Genomic DNA, 21,906 nt, shown 5'->3' with positions numbered 1-21,906 from the left:
CTCCTGGGCTCAAGGAATCCTCCCACCTTGGCTTCCCGAGTAGCTAGGACTACAGGCATGAGCCATCATTTCTTGCTGATTTTAAAACTTTTTGTGGAGACAGAGTTTTACTATGTTGGCCAGGCTATTCTCAAACTCTTGGCCTCTAGTGATCCTCCCCACCCTGGCCTCCCTAAGTGTTGGGATTACAGGCATCAGCCACTGCCTGGCAGGAAACAAATCTCCATTGAGATAATTTCTATTGCCAAAAAAACCCCCAAAAAACAAAAAAGTTCGAGTTCTACAATTACAAACCTTATAGTATAATCTTGTGTTGAATAATGAGCATCCTTCATGATTATCAAGGTAGAAAACCTTACAAAAATATTAGCTTTTCTCCAAATTTATACTTTTTTGGACACCAGGCATAAAGACTTCTCTCTATTCTTTTATTTGGCAGCACGATGGATAAAGAAAATTTGAAAATAAATCAGGAGGCTTCAGTTCTTATCTTGGGTTACCTATTTAGCCATATGACTTTGGGGCAGTCATAAAATCTATTTGGTTTTCACTCTACTAAACAGAAGACTGGCAAATGCAAACTCAAAGGTCCTCTTTAGCTCTAAAATACTATGACTTTATGATTCTTTCATATTTTACAAAAGTTTTATGAAATGTATCTAAGAAATAACTAAACATTATAATAGATTTTTCTAACTTAAAAATTAAAAAGATTATAAATCATATACACTATCTTATGAGGCAGAACTGAAATTCCTATATAAAATATGGATGAAGGATCCAGATTTACTGTGGTTAATAATTTAGTTTTGCTAAATTATAGGAAATATAAAAAATTACAACAATATCTCAGAAAACGTAGTAAAACTGGATATAAAATGGTGCCAAAAGTATTTGCTCTTATGAATCAAAAGAAAATAAAATGCTATTTTTTTGAAAACATATGCTCTTGGCTCCTCACAGCCAATTATGTAAAAAATTTCACAAGTTCATATTATTTGGAGAGTTTATATATAAGTTACATTATGTTTATGTATATAAAATGACAAAATAGTTAATGTTGCTTAATAGACTGCCTGAAAAATTAGTCTTAACACATGCCAGAAGAATTAAAAATCAGTATTATCATATGTTAGAATGCATGTTACTTGAAAATAGTTTACTTCAAGTATTTTAAATATTCTTTCTATAAATCAGTTAAGCACAGTATTGCTATAAACTGTCAATACATAAAGTGTTTGCTATGGGTAATAAAGTTAAATTAAGGTCTTATTATATTATAAACTACAATTTGTATAAACAGAAATATTTTGAGAAAACATACCTGATTCTTGCATTACTATAGCAGAGTTGAATAATGCTAGTTTATGCTTTGGATTTAGTTCCAGAGCACGATTAAAGTTTTTTAGGGCTTCATTTGGTTCTTTAAGTTCAATATGTACAATTGCCAAGTTGTACCAAAGATCTGCATTATTTCTGTCCAGCTCTAGTGCTTTAAGATATGCTTCCTTTGCTTTAAGAGGTTTATTCATTTTTAAAAGCAATTCTCCTCTGTGGAAAAATCAAACACAAGCTTTACTTACAACATTACCATCTCAGTTTGTAGATACAATTTTTGCCAAGTTTTAAGCCTTTCCACATACAGCTTTTTTTTTCTCTTAACTCAGACTCTTAAAAAACTCTCTTTCGAAAACAACTCTTTGAAACTGTCCTCAAATCTGAACTCCTTAGTTCAGTATATTTGGCTTGATATATTTTCAAATATTATTTAAGAAGAAAAAAATTATGCCTGATTTCAGAGGGCAACCTATCAGGAGGAATCCAGGAAGGAGGACAGAGCAAATATATTCTTTGACTTTATCTTAAAAGGAGACAGACTAAACTGCATCAGAAAAAGGGCGGCTAGCCAGAGTGAGAGATTAATGAATTTGTCAGGTGACAAAATAACAGCATTAGAAGAAAAAAATGACATATAGTAGTGGTAAGAGAAATTCCAATATTTGAATGTATAATAGAAGGCTCACTATGCAAAAAACCAAAATATTAAACATCTGTAACCCCTTCTTATATTAATTTAGTCCTCATCAATGTCTTCTTATAATATGACCATTCTTAAAAAAAAAAAAAAAAAGAAAAAAGCTGGGCATGGTGGCTCGTTCCTGTAATCCCAGCACTTTGGGAGGCTGAGGTGGGCAGATCACTTGAGGTCAGGAGTTGGAGACCAGCTGACCAACATGGCAAAACTCTGTCTCTACTAAAAACACAGAAATTTGCCAGGCATGGTGGCACGCACCTGTAGTCCCAGCTAATAGTGAGGCTGAGGCACAAGAATTACTTGAACCCAGGAGGCAGAGGTAGCAGTTAGCCGAGATCACACCACTGCACTCCGGCCTGGGTAACAAAGCGAGACTCTGTCACAAACAAACAAACAAACAGAAAAAGGACTAAAAAAAAGCTGAACAGGTAGAGTGGGAGGGATTAATCTGACCTGTAGATAACTTTGAGGAACACACTTAGAATTGAGGACCAGTTAAGAAACCATTGTATAAATCTTTCTAGTGTGGTTCTATTTTCTGTTAGAAAATTTTAAAAAGTAATTTTGCTTAAAGAATTATTTTTACATATGTACAAATAATATTTAAGTAGTGATATGAGAGTTGTTCTTATAATACTACTCTTTCCTATAGTATCAGCACAGAAATAAAATAAAAGGAACAACAATTAATATTCTCATTAAAACCACTTCTAGAATGAATGTTTGTCCAAAATATTATTTTTTTAATGTAGAGATTGTTGAATAGTTCTTTATGAATTAATACATGACAGGTGTTATTTATAGATACAACCCGCTAATAAACTCAATAGGCACGGCGGAACAAAGACAACCCCGACTTACAAACAGATTTTATCTCTAAAACTTAAATTCAGAATGTACTTTCCCCAAAGGAAAAAATGTTACAAATTACTATTAGTTTTCTGGACCAGGCTACAAAACGAAGTTTAAAAACACATTTTTCCTCAAAAGTAATACAAATGACAACACATACATGAGAAAATAAATGAAGTTTTAACATGTGGTGCCAGAAAACTTTTTTTTTTGCTGAGAACCAAGATGTTTTCTTTGTGTCAAAGGCATCAATAACCAATCAACTCTAAAAAACAAGAAAGTTCCTGAGAGTTTGATATTAGAAGTAACTATTATAAAATGTAAGTTTCAAGTTTTAATTTAAATAGGAAAAGAACAATTTTGGTGATGGGAAGAAAATGAAACTAAGACAGAGCTGCTTCTACCCTTTCCTTAATACAAAACCTAAGTTGGCTATTACAAGTTAGGGATTCCCCTTGCCTTAATTTCAAATCAATAAAATCTGACTGTCAGTCTAAAAAGTTATGCCCTTCTATGCACTTGGTTGCTAAGTAAGATTAGTAAAAACATAATTTTTTTTCAAAAAAAGCCAATTCATTCAAAATGTACATGGAGATGCAGTTTCAATATTCCATAACGATAGCTTAAAGTTGAACTGGGATACCTGCTAATGTAAGCCTGCTTGAAGTCGGGCCTCATGCTTATTGCTTGACGGTACAGCTGATCTGCTTCTTCCAGTCGGGACTCGTTTGCTCGGATCAGGTTAGCCAGATTGATATAAACATTTAGGTGGTTAGGGGCAATTCTGGCTGCATATTTTTTACCAGGAATAATCTGTTTAGAAGAAAAGGCATTTTCATGATTTGATATTTCAGTATCAAAAATCAAAAGTACATATTCCTATTGGCTAATTCAAAATAACTCAGAACATAGTGTAAAAAATACACTGGACTGAGAGATCAGGGTTCTACTCCTGTTTTGACTAAACCTAAGATACCTTGACTTCTAAAAGTTCTGATTTGTTTGACTTCAGAAAAAGACAGATACAAATAAAAAGCTAATAATCCACTGAGGTGGCATGAATGAAAAAATATATCCTTAATGCCACAAAGTACTATTTTATTTACATTTTTGAGGATACTTGTAAGTAAAATATTTTTATTCACATTTTTGTGTGTTTTCTTTTACATTTTTATTATTTATTTTTAACAAAGTGGTAAAATTAGTGGCATAGTCTTATGTCCTCACAAAAAATAGCTCAAGTTGGGCTGAAGTTTTCTCAATTGTAATAATATTTATAGTAATATTAATAGTGATAGGATAGTTAATTTTTTTTTAAAGTTGAACTGTATGACATTTTAAGGATTATTTTAATCCTTAACTGTAACAGTTAAATTGTATTTGTTATTGGTTTTTATCATATCTAATTTATTGTGTTCACTGGAAGTCTGGATCCATGTATACTATGTATTATAAAAACCTTAACTTAATAATCAGACTGTTTAATTTCCAAACTTCACCAGACAAGTGAGTCCTTAGTATTCTGGAATAAATTAACTATCCTACTGTCACAACCCAGAAATATTTTGCTGATAACATGAAAATTGACATAGGGTAAGATCTTCCAATTTCAATACTACCTTATATTTAATGAATCTTATTCTAACAACTGATGGACACAATATAGTAAGAGATGTATCTACTAATTTTATCACTTTTATTTATTTTTTGATAGGAATAATGTTGAATTGTATGCTTAATATACATAAATAAAATTATATTTATTTAAAGTCATTAACTTGCTGATAACTCATCATCAAGAATATCTAAAATTCATACTTTATGAATTTAGTTTTTACAAATGGACTATAAAAACAATTTTTAAAATTAAGTGAGCTACAGCCGGGCGCAGTGGCTCATGCCTGTAATCCCAGCACTTTGGGAGGCTGAGGTGGGCAGATCACGAGGTCTGGAGTTCGAGACCAGCTCGGCCAATATGGTGAAACCCCGTCTCTACTAAAAATACAAAAATTAGCCGGGTGTGGTGGCATGCACCTGTAGTCCCAGCTACTCGGGAGGCTGAGGCAGAAGAATCACTTAAACCTGGGAGGCAGAGGATGCAGTGAGCTGAGATCGTGCCACTGCACTCCAGTCTGGGCGATACAGCAAGACTCCGTCTCCAAAAAAAAAAAAAATTAAGTAAGCTAGAAAAATGTAATTCTTTATAAAACTTACTTTTATATCAACTAACTGAAGAAAAGATAAAGATTTTCCTTCTAGATAATTCTATTCAATATGGACATCTAATAGATATGACACAATAGATAAATTATGGCAACTTACTTGAGGCATCAGTGATTTAGCCATCATGTAAGATTCTTCAGCTTCTTTGGTTCTATTTAAATTTTTATAAGTTCTTCCTACATTCATATGGGCACCAATATCATCTAAAATTTTAAAACAATCATTTATTGGCAAGTATACAACTGATATATTCAATATACTCAATGAAATGATTAAATGTATTCGATATATAAACAAGTATTCAATGTAACTAATGAGAAGACATATTTCCAGAAACAAACACACTAGGCAAAAATGCAAAAGCAGGCAACAGGTCCTGCTTCTTCCTTAAAGTTCTTGTAATTTAACTTGTTATAACTTAAAACCAATGGTATACACAAAATTACTTAAAGCATATAAAGACAGAAAATACATACATGGCATGAAAAAACTATTTGAATGGATTTTTGAAGAGTTGAGACATAAGAGAGATAAAGGTAATGAAGAAATTTTTATTACCTTCCTTCATTGTATTTTACTACACTAAAGCTTGCTTCCAGAGATAAAGGTAATGAAGAAATTTTTATTACCTTCCTTCATTGTATTTTACTACACTAAAGCTTGCTTCCATTTACTTAATCTCATAGCTTAGGAATTCACTCAAAAGGTACAGCTCAACTCTACAAGTAAAATGAATCATCAGGATTTTTAGAATTATTTCAAGTGTTATAACAAATATGCATCATGGTGGAACAGGGGCAAAGAGACTGAAAAAAAACTTTGCCATTCGATTTTTAAAAATTTTTGTGACTGTGGCTAGAATGAGAGTATAATGGAACATAATGATAATAGTATTACTTAAGATGCAGTGGCCCAGCTCTTTTAAATGATAATAAACTCCTTAAAATTAATTTTAGATTTTTTTAAAAGGTTGTGTTAATTTTAGAATGTCAGGAACTTATGTCTCATTTTCTGATGTGGAAAGTAAAAATCCCAGCAAATTTATTCAGGGCTAGGAAAAAAAATGTAGTTGAAATAGGAAAGAGATGAGGATTCATTGTACAGTAGCTTTTTAAAAAGATATACTTGCCAGTAAATATTTCAAAGGTTTGGAATAATGATAGAAGGTAGAAGATCTTAAATCAGACAGTTTATACTCAACATGAACTAATAGACATGAAAAGGTTCATTATGATTACTACTTGCCTTGTGATACCAATTATTTTGCAACTGTGCAATAATTCTTTGCCTGCAACTCCTAGGACACATAGGGGCCAAGCATATATATCTTGGGCATTCCCTGAGTAACAGTCCTAAGAACTTGCTATATAATGTTTTAGGCTGGCAATTGTGTGCACTGCACAAAAACTGGCAGATGCGGTCCAGGTTTGATTATAGATAAGTTTAGGAGTAAGGAAGTTGATTTTTTTCTTTTTAGATGTATTGCTGAGTCTCATGGAGCCAGGAGGGGTCAAGCAAAAAAAACGTTTAAACTAGCCATTCTTAATTCTGGCTGCAAATCAGAATACCCGTGTAGTTTAAAAAAAAGTCAGATACTTCAGCCCCACCTAGGTCCATCAAAACATAATGTTCAGAAATGAAATCTGCAAAAATACGTTCATAAAAAGTGTCAAAGGCAATTCTGATGCAGAATCAGGGCTGAAAATCATTGTATTACCAATTCCATATAAAATATGCAGTATAGTGATTAGATCAGGGTATTTGCTTGCATTATATGTATCAAAACATCACTATATATCCCATGAATATGTACTATTATTGTCAATTAAAAATATGGAGTAGTCTTTGCTTTTATATCTTTTTCTTTTTTTTTTTTTTTTACCAGATAAATCCATACCATATGTTTATAGAGCTCAGAATGTTATTTAGGAAAAGCTAAGGTACATAGAACCTGAAAAAATTATACACTAAGAATTTAAGAATAAACTGAAAATTTGTTAAAATAAAAGTGTAATTATGCCAGCTGAGTATTTAAAATGTTATTGAAATTATCCCCAACCAATGTTAGAAGAGAAAGAGGTTATATACTTAGATAAAAAATGAGGTGAATTACTATCCACTGAAATCATGCTCTTAGAATTAAGGCCAGGAGATATTGTCATTAATGTAGACTTCAGACACTAGAGTATAGCAGCCCTATGTTTTCAAAGAGCAGAGATGCAATTAGATATTGTTTAGCATCAAAAAGGCCACTCAATACAGCTAATAAAATGAAAGACATAATTTCTAAGCAATTCTTTGTAATTTACAAAGTTTTAAGATTCTAGAGGGGAAAATAGTATCACTTTTAAGATAAATTTAAGTATTTAAAAAAGGTAAGAAAAGAAGGCAAGATGTAAAAAATCAATGACATTTAAATGACTAAAGAAACTAAAGGAACTTCAAAGAACGAGCCCACTCTTACCAGTACCTATCCAAAACAACAGCAGCATGAGTTAACAATCTAGCTTTTAATTCAATGGTAAATGAGGACCTCACAAATCTCAAATGTAGTCTCAGTTTGTCAATACTAGGTTTCTATAATCAGTTAATTTTTCCAGAATCCTAGTTGAGTCTCTTTCATTTCTTATCTCTCCTCACATCTCTAATATCATATTTTCACTAGGAAAACAAAGGAACTTTGTTTAGAAGGCAACTTACCTCACTGCTAAAGGTTATCAACTTACCTGCATGAATGTTTGCATGCGTTTTTAATAGTAACAAACACCTGTGTACACAGGTTTACAGTCACCATTTGTTTGAAATGACAGTAGTTATTAGACACTGGTTCACATGTGATCTCAGTCATCCTGCCTAGGGATGCAAACGTGATGTGGCTGGGAAGTTTTCAGGCAACTGTGTATGACTAATACACAGCTGCCCAACAGTGAAATATTAGCTGCCCAACAGTGAAGTATTCTCACACTGATGGCTTAGGCAATTATGTAGAGTTTCAGTATTTCCTGTCCACAAAATTATCAATTTATTTAAAAAAATAAATTTATAAATATCTGGAATCTCCTAGGAACTCTCTATCCTTCATAAATATAGATGTAAAAATTACTAATAGCATTTTAACAAATAAAATATAATAAAGATAATAAGTCACAATCAAATTGTGTATTACTGAAGGCAAGGTTGTTTTAACATTATGAAATCAATTGATGATATCCACTATAGTAACAGACAAAAAAAATAAAAACCTTATCATCATCTCAAATGGTGCACAAAAGCATTTGACAGAATCCAACATTTACTTGTGTTAAAAATTCTCAGCAAATGAAGAATTAAGAAAGGCAGGAGAGCTCTCCTATACTGCTGGTGGGAAATACATTTTTTGGAACATAATTTAGCAGCCTTTAAAAAGTTAAACATACAGAAATCATATGACCATTCCATTTTTCTCTCAGGTTTTTACCTAAGAGAAATGAAAACATATATCCATAAAGACTGGTATATGAATGTTCGTAACAGCCATGTTTGTAACAGCTCCAAACTGAACAATCCAAACATCCATCAACAGGTAAATGGATAAACAAACTGTGGTATATCTACGTGAAGGAATACTACTCAGCCATACCAAGGTATGGGTTTTTGATTCATACAACAACATGAATGAGTATCAAAATAACTGTGCAGAGTAAAAAAGCCAAGAAAAAAAAAAGAGAGAGTCCATAGAGTATAATTCCATTCATACGCAATTTTAGAAAAAGCACATTATCTGTAGTGATAGAAAGCTTTTGCTTAGAGAAGGCTGGGGTGAAAAGGGGTAAGAGGGAGGTATCAGAAAAGGATCCAAGGAATTTGAGGGGTTGATGGATATTTTCAGTATCTTAATTGTAATTATGGTCTCACTGATAATACACATATGCCGAAACTTATCAAATTATATATTTTAAACATGTATAGTCTATTGTATGTCACATGTACTTCAAGATTGCTATTAAAAAATTAAAACTCAATCATGTCTTTGGGTTACTGCAAAAGCCTTCTAAATGATCTTCCTGCTTTTCTTCACTGTTTTCTGCATAGCCAGTGATACTCAAAATTACACGAGTATATGTACGAAGGTTGCTCTGTTTATTATCATCTCGAAGAGACTTTCTCTGAAAATTTCTAATCTCTATGCCTTTTTATAGCTTTTATCACTTTCATATAAATAAATACACATGTGCATGCATATGTGTGTGTGTGTATATATATATTTTGAGTGTGTGTATCTATATATATTTACATGTGGTGTGTATTTGTTTACTTATGTTTATGCCTTTATTTAGAATGGAAACTCCACGAAGGGAGGAAATTTGTTTTATTTCTTCTGGATTCCCCAGCACTTAAAACAGTGTCTTGACACATGGTAAATTCTCAAATACGTGCCCAATGAACAAATATACGTACAGAGCCATTTGCTATCCATTCTCTTTCAGCCTTCTTCCCTGCATTATACATCACTTTTTTGCCACCTCCTGTAGGAGTTTGGTCAGGGTGGTGGGAAAAGTTGTAAGAAAAAGTTATAGGGAAAGATGCAAACCTTCTTGGAAGGCCAGGAGGTTTTGCAATAGCTTCTGAAGGGAATTATGGCTGAAGGCCGCCAGATTCTCTTATCAGGAGTCTGAGAGGAAAGAGTAGATAAGGGAATGTAAAGGAATTTATCTAGATAAATTTGTTTACTCCTTTCTCTAGAAATCAACCTTTGATCATTCATGCACAGGACTGCTCTCTACTTGGGGGGTCGACAATGTTCATTACCCACAAATTGTGTTTCCTCCAAGCCTTTATCATTAAATCTGTACTAAATAAATGCTAGCAGGGCTGGCTTAGGGGGGCTGCACTCTCTTGGTGGCTGCTGCACTCTCTTGGTGGTGCTGAGCCATGCGGTCCCCTAGCCACGCTGTCACGCAAAATAACTGTGTCAGTGTACTTCTTTCATCCATCACTCGGCCAGAGTCTGTGGGACAGACTCGGCAGGTGGTGCCCTGTGTGAGGAAGGCTGCAATGGATTGCGATGGAACCCTCAAAAACAAAGGTTAAGAGACTGCGCAGTAAGTCATTGGTGCCCGCTTGGGATTTCCAAGTTCAAGGGAATTGTTCAGGCTAGGGTTTCATCATGGGACAGTGGTTGTCAGCTCAACAGAAACAGTATATAAAAGTACTGAAACAGCTGCTTAAAGCTAGTGGAGCCCCAGTTTCGCAGGCTCAATTAAGGGACATAATGCAAACTGCTGTTTCCCATAACCCATGGTTCCCAGAAGAAGGTATGCTAGACATAGGGCTCTGAGAACAAGTGTGGAGAAATCTTAACATCATGCCCAAGGATATCGGGTCCCAGTAGCATCTCTAATGTTATGGCCCTTAGTTAGGGCTGTTTTGGTCCCACACTACACAGAATAGCCTAAAAAGGGAAGGGAGGAGAAACTGTCACCTACCTTACCACCTCCTCCTTCTCCCTCAGCCCCACCAGTAAAGGGCAAAAATATCAAAGAGGAAACGGAGGTTTTGCCTGAGGCCCCTCCTCCAATAAATTGGAAGAAAGACAAGGGATACACTATAGCTATGGGACCCTCTCTTAGGTAGCGGCATTAGAAAGGGAGCTCTTAGCCTGCCTGGCAATGCAAGATCAACAAGGCAATGGGGTACATGAACTCATTACTTTCGGCACTTATAAAGAGATAAGGAAAAGCATTAAAGAAAACAGCTGCTAGCCCATTTATGAGAGGGTTAACTGAGGTCATTCTGCAGACCTCTTTCTAATAATGGCCACTGTTATTCCTCTCCTACCCCTGACATGGCTCTCACAAAATCCTATTTGGGTAGAACAGTAGCCTTTAAAGGGAGAAAAATTACAAAGAGCCCATGAATTAGTTGTCCCATGAATTAGTTGAGGAGCAATTAAAAGCCAGCCATACAGAACCGTCAAACAGCCCTTGGAATTCGCCCATTTTCATCATTTCCCGAAAGTCTGGCAAATGGAGACTTCTGCATGACTTACAGGCTATCAATGCTAATTTGTAACCTATGGGGCCCCTTCAACAGGGTCTCCCTTCCCCTGTGGCGATTCCTCAAGATTGGCCTGTAGTCATTATGAACTTAAAGGACTGTTTTTGTACTATTCCCCTTGCAGAACAGGACAGAGAAAAATTTGTGTTTACAATGCCAGCTATCAATAATGAAAGGCCAGCTCACTGATTTCATTGGGAAGTGCTTCCTCAAGGGATGCTGAACAGTCCTACCATGTGTCAGTATCGTGTAAATCAGGCTTTGCTCCCAAGTAGAAAAGAATTTCCTAAATACAAGATTATTCATTTTATAGATGATATTTTACTAGCATCCCCAACGGAGCCAGTACTTTTAAGTTTATATGCCTCTGTCGTAAAGAATACACAGCTAAGAGGTTTAGTCATAGCACCTGAAAAAGTACAATTGTCTTCTCCTTGAAAATATCTTGGATACATAACTAACTTCCTGGTCAGTTAGACCTCAAAAGATTAAATTAAATACTAGCAACTTGCATATCTTAAATGATTATCAAAAATTACTGGGTGATATTAATTGGCTTTGCCCCATCTTGGGCATAACTACTGATAAGTTACATAACCTGTTTTCTATCCTAAAGGGCAATACAGCCCTAGACTCTCTCAGGTATTTAACTCCTGCAGCAAAAAAGGAAATTGAAGAAATAGAGCAAGCTGTTTCTCAGAGGCAACTAGATTGCACAGACCTGCAATATTCAGTTCAATTGTTTGTTTTCCCTACTAAACATTCCCTAACAGGATTAATAGGACAGACAGCCCCAGGGCTATGCTTCCTGGGATGGGTTTTTTGCTCACGTACTGGGACTAAAACACTATCTCCCTATATCCAGCTAGTTAGTAAAGCCACCTATACAGGCTGCAGATGATGCAATCAGTTTCTAGTTATGACCCTGATGTCATTAAGAATTCCTTTGAGTAAAAAGCAACTCGAAGCAATATTGCCCCTATCTCTAGATCTTCAGATAGCACTCTCTGATTATGCAGGCCATGCAGAGCATGCCTTTCCTGCTGACAAACTACTTCAGTTCTTTTCTCGTACTCCAGTAGTTGTGTCTACACAAGTAGTTCACTCCCCCATACCCAATGCTTTAACGCTTTTCACTGATGGCTCTGGTAAAAATGGATAAGTGGCTATTTGGTGGAAACTGCATAATTCCCTCACTTGTTCTGGATTTACCAGCACTCAGAGAGCTGAGGTTGGAGCCTTAATATTGGCCCTGGAGACCTTTTCTGCTCAGCTTATCAATATTGTTAATGACTCTGCTTACTCTATTTATTACAGAAGCTTAAGACAGCCCTCATTAAGTCCACTCTCGAGCCCACCTGTGTACACTTTTTCTTCAACTTCAGCAATTGCTGGATCAACGTACATATCCTATTTTTAACACACATACTCGAGCCCACAGCTCACTGCCTGGCCCACTGGCTTATGGCAATGAACAAGCAGACCTGCAAGTTATGACGTCACTGCTTGACCAAACCACCCAATTGCATCAATTTTTCCACCAAAACTGAAGAAACTTAACTAAACAATTTCAACCTACCCAAAGACTAGCTAAACAAATTATTTTACAATGCCCACATTGCCAACTCACAGGCACGTCCCCTCCTTCAACAGGTGTTAACCCTAGAGGACTAGAACCTAATCGGTTATGGCAAACAAATGTTATTCACATCCTTGAATTTGGAAAACTTAGATATACATGTATCCATTGATACCAATTCTCACCTAATTAGCACACATGCTCTTCCTGAAGAGTCCTCCCAATATGTTATTAAACATTTTCTCTTAACTTTTGTGTTTATGAGGTGGCCCACAAAAATTAAAACTGATAATGGTCTGGCTTATGCCAGCTCACAATGTCAACAATTTTGTCACACGTGGAACATCCAACATTCCACAGGTATCCCTTATAACCCTCAAGGACAGGCCATAGTAGAACGTGTCCACTCTACCCTTAAAAGTATGCTCAAGAAACAAAAAAGGGGGAATATGAGTAAGGATCCTGCAACACTATTGGCACAAGCCTTATTTACCCTTAATTTTTAAAATTTAGATGATAAATTTCAATCAGCCATAGAAAAGCATTTCACTAAAGTCCTTCGAAACATAAAACCTGTGGTTTTATGGAAAGATGTAAATAGTAATGTATGGTGTGGTCCAAATGATTTGTTGACATGGGGAAGAGAATATGCTTGTGTTCACACCCCCTCAAGTCCTCTATGGATTCCAGCATGATGCATCAAACCATACTATGGTGTCGCTAGGACCCAACCTGGTACCAGAAATGAAGGAAACGACCCTGCAGGTCCTGCAGCCCCAGAAGATGCGGTTTTCTTGAATGACACAAGCCCCAAACATTAACTGCGGGATGCTGAAGAAGATAACTCAGGAGGCTGAGGGAATCCTGCTCTGGACACAGACACCATTCACTCCAGATAATTTGTTCCTTACTATGCTTTCTGTTGTACATTACAACTCTCGTAGGACATTGGTTTTTCTTATTCTCTCACTTTGCCTGCTATCTGTACCTGCTACTCTCTATTAGGCCCATCTTCTAAATCCACCTTTCTTTCACCCTGTTACCTGGGCAGACACCCCCTTCCTGGCCTCTAATAACGTAACTGCTTGGCTAGGAGGGATTAACATACCCTCGATGGGGTTCCTTAGTAATGACACACACTGGACTGAGGTGCCAAGTAACACTACATGTCACTCCTTAATTGGAAAAGAATATTACTGATTATACTCATGTTTATGTTATTTACTAATTCTAGGATGCAAAGCCGGAATACTAGTGTTAACTGCTGTGCCTGACAAACCTGTTGCTGCACACATCTGTACTCTTCAATCAACAAAACCTGATGCAAAAAACAGAAAAGGGTGAGATGTAGGAGTTCGGTCAGGGTAGTGGGAAAAGTTGTAAGAAAAAGTTATAGGGAAAGATGCAAATCTTTTTGGAAGGCCAGGAGGTTTTGCAAAAGCTTCAGAAGAGAATTATGGCTGAAGGCAGCCAGATTCTCTTATCCAGAGCCTGAGAGCAAAGGGTAGATAACAAGGGAATGTAAAGGAACTTATCTAGATAAATTTGTTTACTCCTGTCTCCAGAAACCAATCTTTGATCATTCGCGCACAGGACTGCTCTCTACTCCGGGGGTTGACAGTGTTTATTACCCACAAATTGTGTTTGCTCCAAGCCTTTATCATTAAATCTGTATTAAATAAATGCGACCGGGGCCTGCTTACGGGGGCTGCACTCTCTCATTGGCGGTGCTAAGCTGTGCAGTCTCCTAGCCACACTGTCAGGCAAAATACCTGTGTCAGCATACCTCTTCCATCCACCACTCAGCCAGAGTCTGCAGGACAGACTCAGCAACCTCCTTTCCTGGCTCCAGTGAAAATAATGCCATTAATACTTACCAGCTCATATTTATTGAATATACATTATTGCCTAGAAACTGGCCTAAGTCTTATATAACCAGTATTTAACATAACCCATACAAAAGAATGGAGGTATTATTACTCCAAATTTATAGATAGAAAACTTAGAGTGATTGAACTAAATTTGAGAAAAGGTCTGATGCCAGAGTCCAAACTTTTAACGAACCATCACACTAGTTGTCCCTCTTAACCTTATCCTGGTCACTGTCTTGCCCCGTCTAAACTATCTAAGATACAGTAAAATAACATGTCATTTCATCTGTCAAACCCATCTAGGAAGAATACAGCTTAAAAAAACATGGAATAAGCCAAGAAACCTCTAGATGCCACATTCAATATTTCTAAGTTTAAAACGCTTTATTCATAATGTAATAAACTGGTTTACTTGTTTTCCTATCTCATGGCTTATGATTAATAGAAACAGCAATTCTCAAAGTGTGATAGTGAAGTCAAACTGAAGAAGAAAGGTTCAGCAAATATCTCAAAAACAGCAATTGTGACAATTGACAATGAGGGGGAAAATTATTTAAAAACTGAGTGTCCATGTCTGCAACATCCTGTGATAGGCACACTATTCACTAGACAAAACTGAATGTGTACACACACCCCACACACACTTAACTTAGTATTTACAACAATACTGTGAGATAGAAATTACTATCCCATTTTAGACACAAGAAAGAAGAGTCTGAGGGGCCTAAGTAATAGCTCAGTCTCAAAGCCCTTGTGTGCCTGACAATCAAAGATGGCTGCTTCTCTAAGAACTCCTAGAATATAATTAATCCATGCATTGCACATCTCAAGACTTAAGAAAGTAATTAATTAAAATATTTACAGACTGCTGACTGCGTATAGGACCCTACTTGATGATGCAGGGGTACAAAAATGAATCAGAAGTTCCTGCTACCCCAAGGAAGCTCCACAGTTTAAATAAATAAATATTTTAAATAAATTTGTATTTAAATAAATAAAATATAGCACTAAATAGAAAATTACAAATATAGGAAAGATACAGAGGAAGTTAAGGGGTTTTACAGGTGAAAACTATTTGCTTATAGCTGGAAAGATAGGAAGAGTTTTTACAAGAGAAGTCACTGGAAAATGGGAGGAAAGGGAGAAGGGAGAAATTCTAGTCTCAAGGAAGAAAATAAAGGCAAAGAAGTAAGGAAGTACAGGACATTAATCCCATATTCCAAGAAAAACTAAACTACATGAAGGGCTAAGAGAGATAAAACTGAAAGGCTAGACCATCAGTTATATTTTCACAACTTTTTCTTCACCTTTCTCTAATTGAAACTTAGCTTTGCTTTGGAGACATGGTTACCTTTAGCCCTTTCAAGTGGTGACTGTGTTCTTTTCTATCCTTTGCCACACTGGGCCTGGGGGAAGAACAGGTATCTTCTTCCTTGATCCATGTTGCCATTTTTGGACAATTCTCTCTCCTTTTTACCATACTCACGTCTGATTGTAATTTAACTCTATTATCTACTATTCCTATCAGTGTTGTAGTTGTCGATTCCTGGATCACAGACCCTGGCTCCCTGTTGCTTTCTCTAACATTACTTTTGTCAAAATTCTTAATGATTTAGTGATTTCATAATCCATATAGATATTAATCTTTGAATACTGTGGTCTTGATGACCTTTTTTCCAAATGATTTTCACCTCCTTTCTACCTTAGCCAGTTAGTGCAATGGTCATAGTTGTACTTACTAGAAAAAAACAACAGTGTCTGACACTCTGCACCCCTTCAAGGATATTTAGTAATGTGCAGGGGTTTCTTTTTGGTCATCACTCTGAATGGAAAATAATGATGGCATTTGGTGGATGGGGGCCATGTCTAGTACATATCCTGTAATACAGTTCTGCACTCAAAACGCCAATAGCACTCCTGTCGAAAAATACTGCTGCTCTAGCTACAACCTACTCAGAAACCAACAATTCCTCAGATCTACTGATCTTGTTACCTTTCCTCCATCCCTCATCCTCTCTCACATCCCTTCTTAACCAGCTTAGATTCTGTGGCTCATCATTTATTCACTCCTTAAACCCTTTCTTGATGAGTAATACACAACTGAAAAAACTTTAATCCTATTTAACAGAATTTTCCATGTCTATGCCATCACTATTATAGCTAAAAAGTTGCAAGAGAAAAACACGTAACTATTTTTTTTTTTTTTTGAGACAGAGTATATCACTCTGTCACCCAGGCTGGAGTGCAGTGGTGTGACCTTGGCTCACTGCAACCTCTGCCTCCCAGGTTCCAGCGATTCTTGTGCCTCAGCCACCTAAGCAGCTGGGATTACAGGCGCCCACCACAATACCTGGCTAATTTTTGTATTTTTAGTAGAGATGGGGTTTCACCATGTTGCCCAGGCTGGTCTCAAACTCCTGACCTCAAGTGATCTGCCCACCTTGGCCTCCCAAAGTGCTGGGATTACAGACTTGAGCTACTGTGTCTGGCCCAAACTGGTTTAAAAAAGCCAAAACCCTCTTATCTTACCATCCTTTCTTGACCGCATACCCAGCACTGCCACCATTTCTTATCAACACCCTTCAAAAGAGTTTTCTATACGAATTGTCTCCAAGTATTCTTTCCCCATTCTCTTAAGCTCACTACTATCAGGCTTTTGCACCCATCATTCCACCAAAACTGCTTATCCATATCCATGCCACACAACAACTCTATGTTAAGAAAAAATCCATAAATGTTTTTGTTTGTTTTTGAGACACAGTCTCACTCTGTCACCCAGGCTGGAGTACAGTGGTATAATCATGTGATCATAGCTCACTGCAGCCTTGAACTCCTGGGCTCAAGGAATCCTCCCACCTGAGCCTCCCAAGTAGCCGAGTTTACATGCCCACACCACCATGCCTGGCTAATTTTTTAATTTTTATTTTGTAAAGACAGGATCTTGCTTTGTTGCCTACGCTGGTCATGAACTCCTGGTGTGACCCTCCTGTGTCAGCCTCCCAAAGTGCTGGGAATACAGGTGTGAGCCACCAGCCTGGTATCAGAGTCTGATATTAAGTGGCTATTATATGTAATCCAGTTCAAAATAAGCACTGAACTCTAGTATTCAAGTCACTTAGAATAAAGCTAGTAAATAAACTATCTTATTTCCCCCAAGGATAATCAAAACTTTTTAAAAAATAAAATTCATGATTTTATTAGTTAATAATGCTTACCTGGCTGAACATGGGTAGCCTGTAAGAAGTATTTCAAAGCTCTCTCAAAGTTCTTTTCATTTTCCAGAGCATGACCCACATTATTCCAAAGTTTGGCATTATTTTTATTTACCTTAAATACAAGCACAGATAGAAAAAGTTACAATTAAAAAAAATATGACTCCAGTTCATACAGATATTTGTTTGGTATACTATTAAGAAAATAATGTTCTATGGAAATGTCTCTGGGGATGACACAGGAGTCAAATAAAGACTGCTTCACCAAATTTGCTCTCCCTGCACCTGAACACCAACATACTAAAACCATAGCAGTGTCTTATTTCATTCACGTTATATATTAACATTTTACTGAATATGTTATTTGATGAAAGCACAGTGGTGTTTCAAAACTTCTGCTCTGCCATTTGTATTTTTAGGAGCAAAAGCACTGGAACATGAGAATATGTTTAAATGTTGCACTGATGACTTATTTTTAGACTTGACGTATTTAAAATTATTTATGTAGTCCATTATGGTAATGGAAACCCTGAGGTTAAAGCTCTGAGTCAATCTGTGCTTTCAGAGTTCGCAGATTGCCATAGTGTTCTTGCAGATAGATGACACCTAGCCAAGGAACTAATTGCAGTCGTTATGGCTATAGGTTCCAGCCACTGTCCTGGGAGTGAGTATAAGCAAAATTCTGGAAAATTATGGGGCTCCACTGGTATCCTAGGAGTATGGATTAATAAGCATGGTAATGAGGTCTCACTTGTTGGCAGACTTCTGAGTTGGGAGAGAGAGTAGAGCTATTGAGTTGTATAAGAAGAGACTCATCTGATTTTAGGCAGATGGGGAATCAAGAAATCACACAGACCACTGGAATGAAGCAGCAATCCAATAAAGCTAAGTAATGAAGAGTTAAGAAATAGTCCAAAGGAAGTAAAAATTCAGATATCTGAAGAGGGGTACTGGTAAGGGAGAGCTTGAAAAAATCTTTGCTGATAACCTTTAAAGAAAACAAATTTTTGTTTTTTAAAAGACCTTTTTCCGATTTATAATGTCCATTCTATAGAAATCCTGTATCCTTCCTTTCTGCCAATTCTTATCTTTCTGATAGTATTGTAACCACTGGTTATCTTCCACATCATTGGGTGCCTTTTTTTTTTTTGCTGTACATTTTATTTTACTGAATTGATGCCATCGATTATAACATCATTATTTTAAGTACCATTAAGAGAGAAAAAAGGCCACTAATTTAAGATGCTTTTCACTGTAAGACTTATTTGATTTCAGAGATATAAAAAAGGAAAAATATGAGCACCTTTAGAACCAATGAAATATAGTATTCTGATTTAAACATTGTGTCATTTGAGCTTCCAATAACTGTATAGCATTTAGGGAATTATCATATATGCTTTGGACATATAGCTAAGTATTATTCAGAGCATTTGGTTATGGCATATGTTAAACAACAAATTATTTTCATTAATCTCTTAGTAAAGTACTTAATATTGACTGTTAAATGTCTAATTAAAAACAAAGTTAAAACAGCTTAGAAATTGTTCCAAGAAATCACTGATGACATACTTTCCTGTCATTCTGAACAACACTTTACCTTCAAGGCTGACATAAACAATGTATATTCAGACTCCCAATCCCAATTTCTGTGGAATGTTTTTAAGGAATGAGTGAGTATCACCATAGACAGACAAATCCAGGATAGCTTTTTAAATACACTGTTTAAGAGAAAAAAAGCAAAACAAAAAAAATTGTCTTCATCACCAAAAGCATTTTACCTTTTAGAACAGAGGTAAGAAGTATCTTAAATGCTCCTAAAATATCATGTTAATTTATTCTAATTCATTCTAATGAACACCCAACTTTAGAGGATACAACACCAAAAAAATTAAATACTGTGAATATGACCTTCCAGTCAATTACATTATATATGCTAATATTGGCTGTATTTCAAAAGCTCTGTTTAAAATAAATGATAAAAAACGGAAAAAACCAATTTTTAAATGTGACTTTTTACACTTACAGTCCTTTGTGCCATTTTCTACAACTGAGTATTCTTAATTGAGTTTAGAAAGGGGTCAACCTTATCACTGATCACATTTGAAAATGTTTTACTTACAATTTATACCAAGACTATCATGATATTTTTGGTTTATTTCTCTATTGTAAAGCTGGAATTGTCTATCAAAAGGCATAGTAAAAGTGACTCTTCATTAAACAGAGGCAAATTACTTATACAACTTTAGGTTAATTATTTGAGGGCTCAATTCCTCACCTATAATCTTTATGATCTTGTTTAGTATTAATAGTCTCTGAGTCTGTGTTTTTGTTCCTATAACATGGTTTAATTTATTTCATTTTGATAGATCCACTTAACTAGAAGACACAAGTATGGATGTGAAAGAACATGGTCATTGGAAGCAGTCAGATGTAAATCTGAAACAAGACTGTTATTTACTAGCTGTGTGATCTTGGGTAACCTATATGGCTTCAATGTTCACATCTGCAAAGCAGACTTAAGAAGTGTCAAGATTAAATGAGAAAAGAAATCTAAAGTGTCTATCATGGCCCTTGGTACATGGCAGACATTCAAAAATGGGTAGTGATTATAAATGGATATATGGGTAAAAGCTAAGAGAACAGGTTTGGTAGATGGCAGTTAAATATTGCAGACAGGGATGAGATTATCTGTGGAACACATGCGGTGTGAAAAAAGTGGCTATAAGACTTTGAAAAATGTAAATATTCAAAGAGCAGGTGCAGCCAGAAGAATTAATGAGGACAAATACTTTTTACAGACACTAGGGAAATAAACTTTAAATTAAAAGAGTTGACTTAGTTTAGCTACTAGGAGGCACTTTGTTATATGCTTAAGGGTGAAGTGGAGAGAAGTCAGAATTCTGTGGGGTGAGGGGTGACTGGAAAATAGGAAAGTGAAAGAAGTGACTATTTCTTTTTCAAGCTGCAAACTCAAACTTAATATTATTAAATTAGTATTACTTGACCTTTAACAATTTGCTTGATTTGATAATTTTAGTGCCACAGCATAAGTATACAATGAGATAATACCTACAACAATTATAGTTCCTAAGCATATATACAGTGTGACTATGCTGTTCCTTTTTTTTTTTTTTTTTTTTTTTTTTTTTGAGACGGAGTCTCGCTCTGTCGCCCAGGCTGGAGTGCAGTGGCGCGATCTCGGCTCACTGCAAGCTCCGCCTCCCGGGTTCTCGCCATTCTCCTGCCTCAGCCTCCCGAGTAGCTGGGACCACAGGCGCCCGCCACCACGCCCGGCTAATTTTTAGTATTTTTAGTAGAGACAGGGTTTCACCGTGTTAGCCAGGATGGTCTCGATCTCCTGACCTCGTGATCCACCCGCCTCGGCCTCCCAAAGTGCTGGGATTACAGGCGTGAGCCACCGCGCCCGGCCTATGCTGTTCCTTAACTGTTAGTTTGAGGCAACTAGGATACAAAGATTATAATGAAGATAGTGATGATAGCAAGAAATTACAGATTGCTTACTATATGCATTTTATATATATTAACTCAATATGACTCACTTAAGTAGGATGACTATTATCTTAGTTCACTGAATATGGAAGTGGCAATGGTCATTTGAGACTTTATTCTCAGTAACATCCTTGTTTTCATTTGGATCTGACTCAAAGTTTGTTCTGTCTCAGGCTGTAAAATCCAATTACATAAATATGGGGAAGAACACAGAATAAGTAGGTGCCATGGAGCTTCCCTAACTTGACTTACAAGACAAATGAGGAGACTATGGAGATGAAAAACCAAAAGATACAAAAGCATGACTTAGAAAACTGAACTAAATATTTAAATTTTAAAATGTGTCACACTTAATTCCATAGTAAGCATTACATGAACTGACATTTAAATTCACCTTTTTGTTGATATTTTCTGCCATCCATGGGCTACCAAAATACAGAATCCCATGCTGGGAACATATAATACTCGCTCGGCAACAACAAATCCAACTGGAAAAAAAAGGTTCGATGCAGGAATAAATGGTAATGCCATTAAACAAAGCGCCTACAAAAAAAAAGAAGATTTAATAATTTATAATAAATTTACAAT

At 36.0% G+C, this 21,906-nt stretch overlaps 1 protein-coding gene across 2 annotated transcripts in view; it reads right to left on the bottom strand.

Annotated features, from left to right (window-relative positions):
- TMTC3 (transmembrane O-mannosyltransferase targeting cadherins 3) overlaps nt 1-21,906 on the bottom strand; it is a 57,574-nt gene that overhangs the window by 4,859 nt on the left and 30,809 nt on the right. For both annotated transcript variants that reach the window (XM_019039403.3, XM_019039402.3), the window contains exons 8-13: nt 21,713-21,861; nt 19,406-19,526; nt 17,812-17,923; nt 5,210-5,313; nt 3,531-3,700; nt 1,325-1,551 (exon numbers count right to left, since the gene is read on the bottom strand). In XM_019039403.3, coding sequence (XP_018894948.1) covers nt 1,325-1,551; nt 3,531-3,700; nt 5,210-5,313; nt 17,812-17,923; nt 19,406-19,526; nt 21,713-21,861 — 883 coding nt within the window. The remainder of the gene's footprint in view (nt 1-1,324; nt 1,552-3,530; nt 3,701-5,209; nt 5,314-17,811; nt 17,924-19,405; nt 19,527-21,712; nt 21,862-21,906) is intronic.

The sequence above is a fragment of the Gorilla gorilla genome, chromosome 10 (assembly GCF_029281585.2).
Source record: "Gorilla gorilla gorilla isolate KB3781 chromosome 10, NHGRI_mGorGor1-v2.1_pri, whole genome shotgun sequence".
NCBI lineage: Eukaryota > Metazoa > Chordata > Mammalia > Primates > Hominidae > Gorilla > Gorilla gorilla.
Note: the sequence above shows the minus strand (reverse complement) of the source record. Positions and strands in the feature narration are given on the sequence as shown.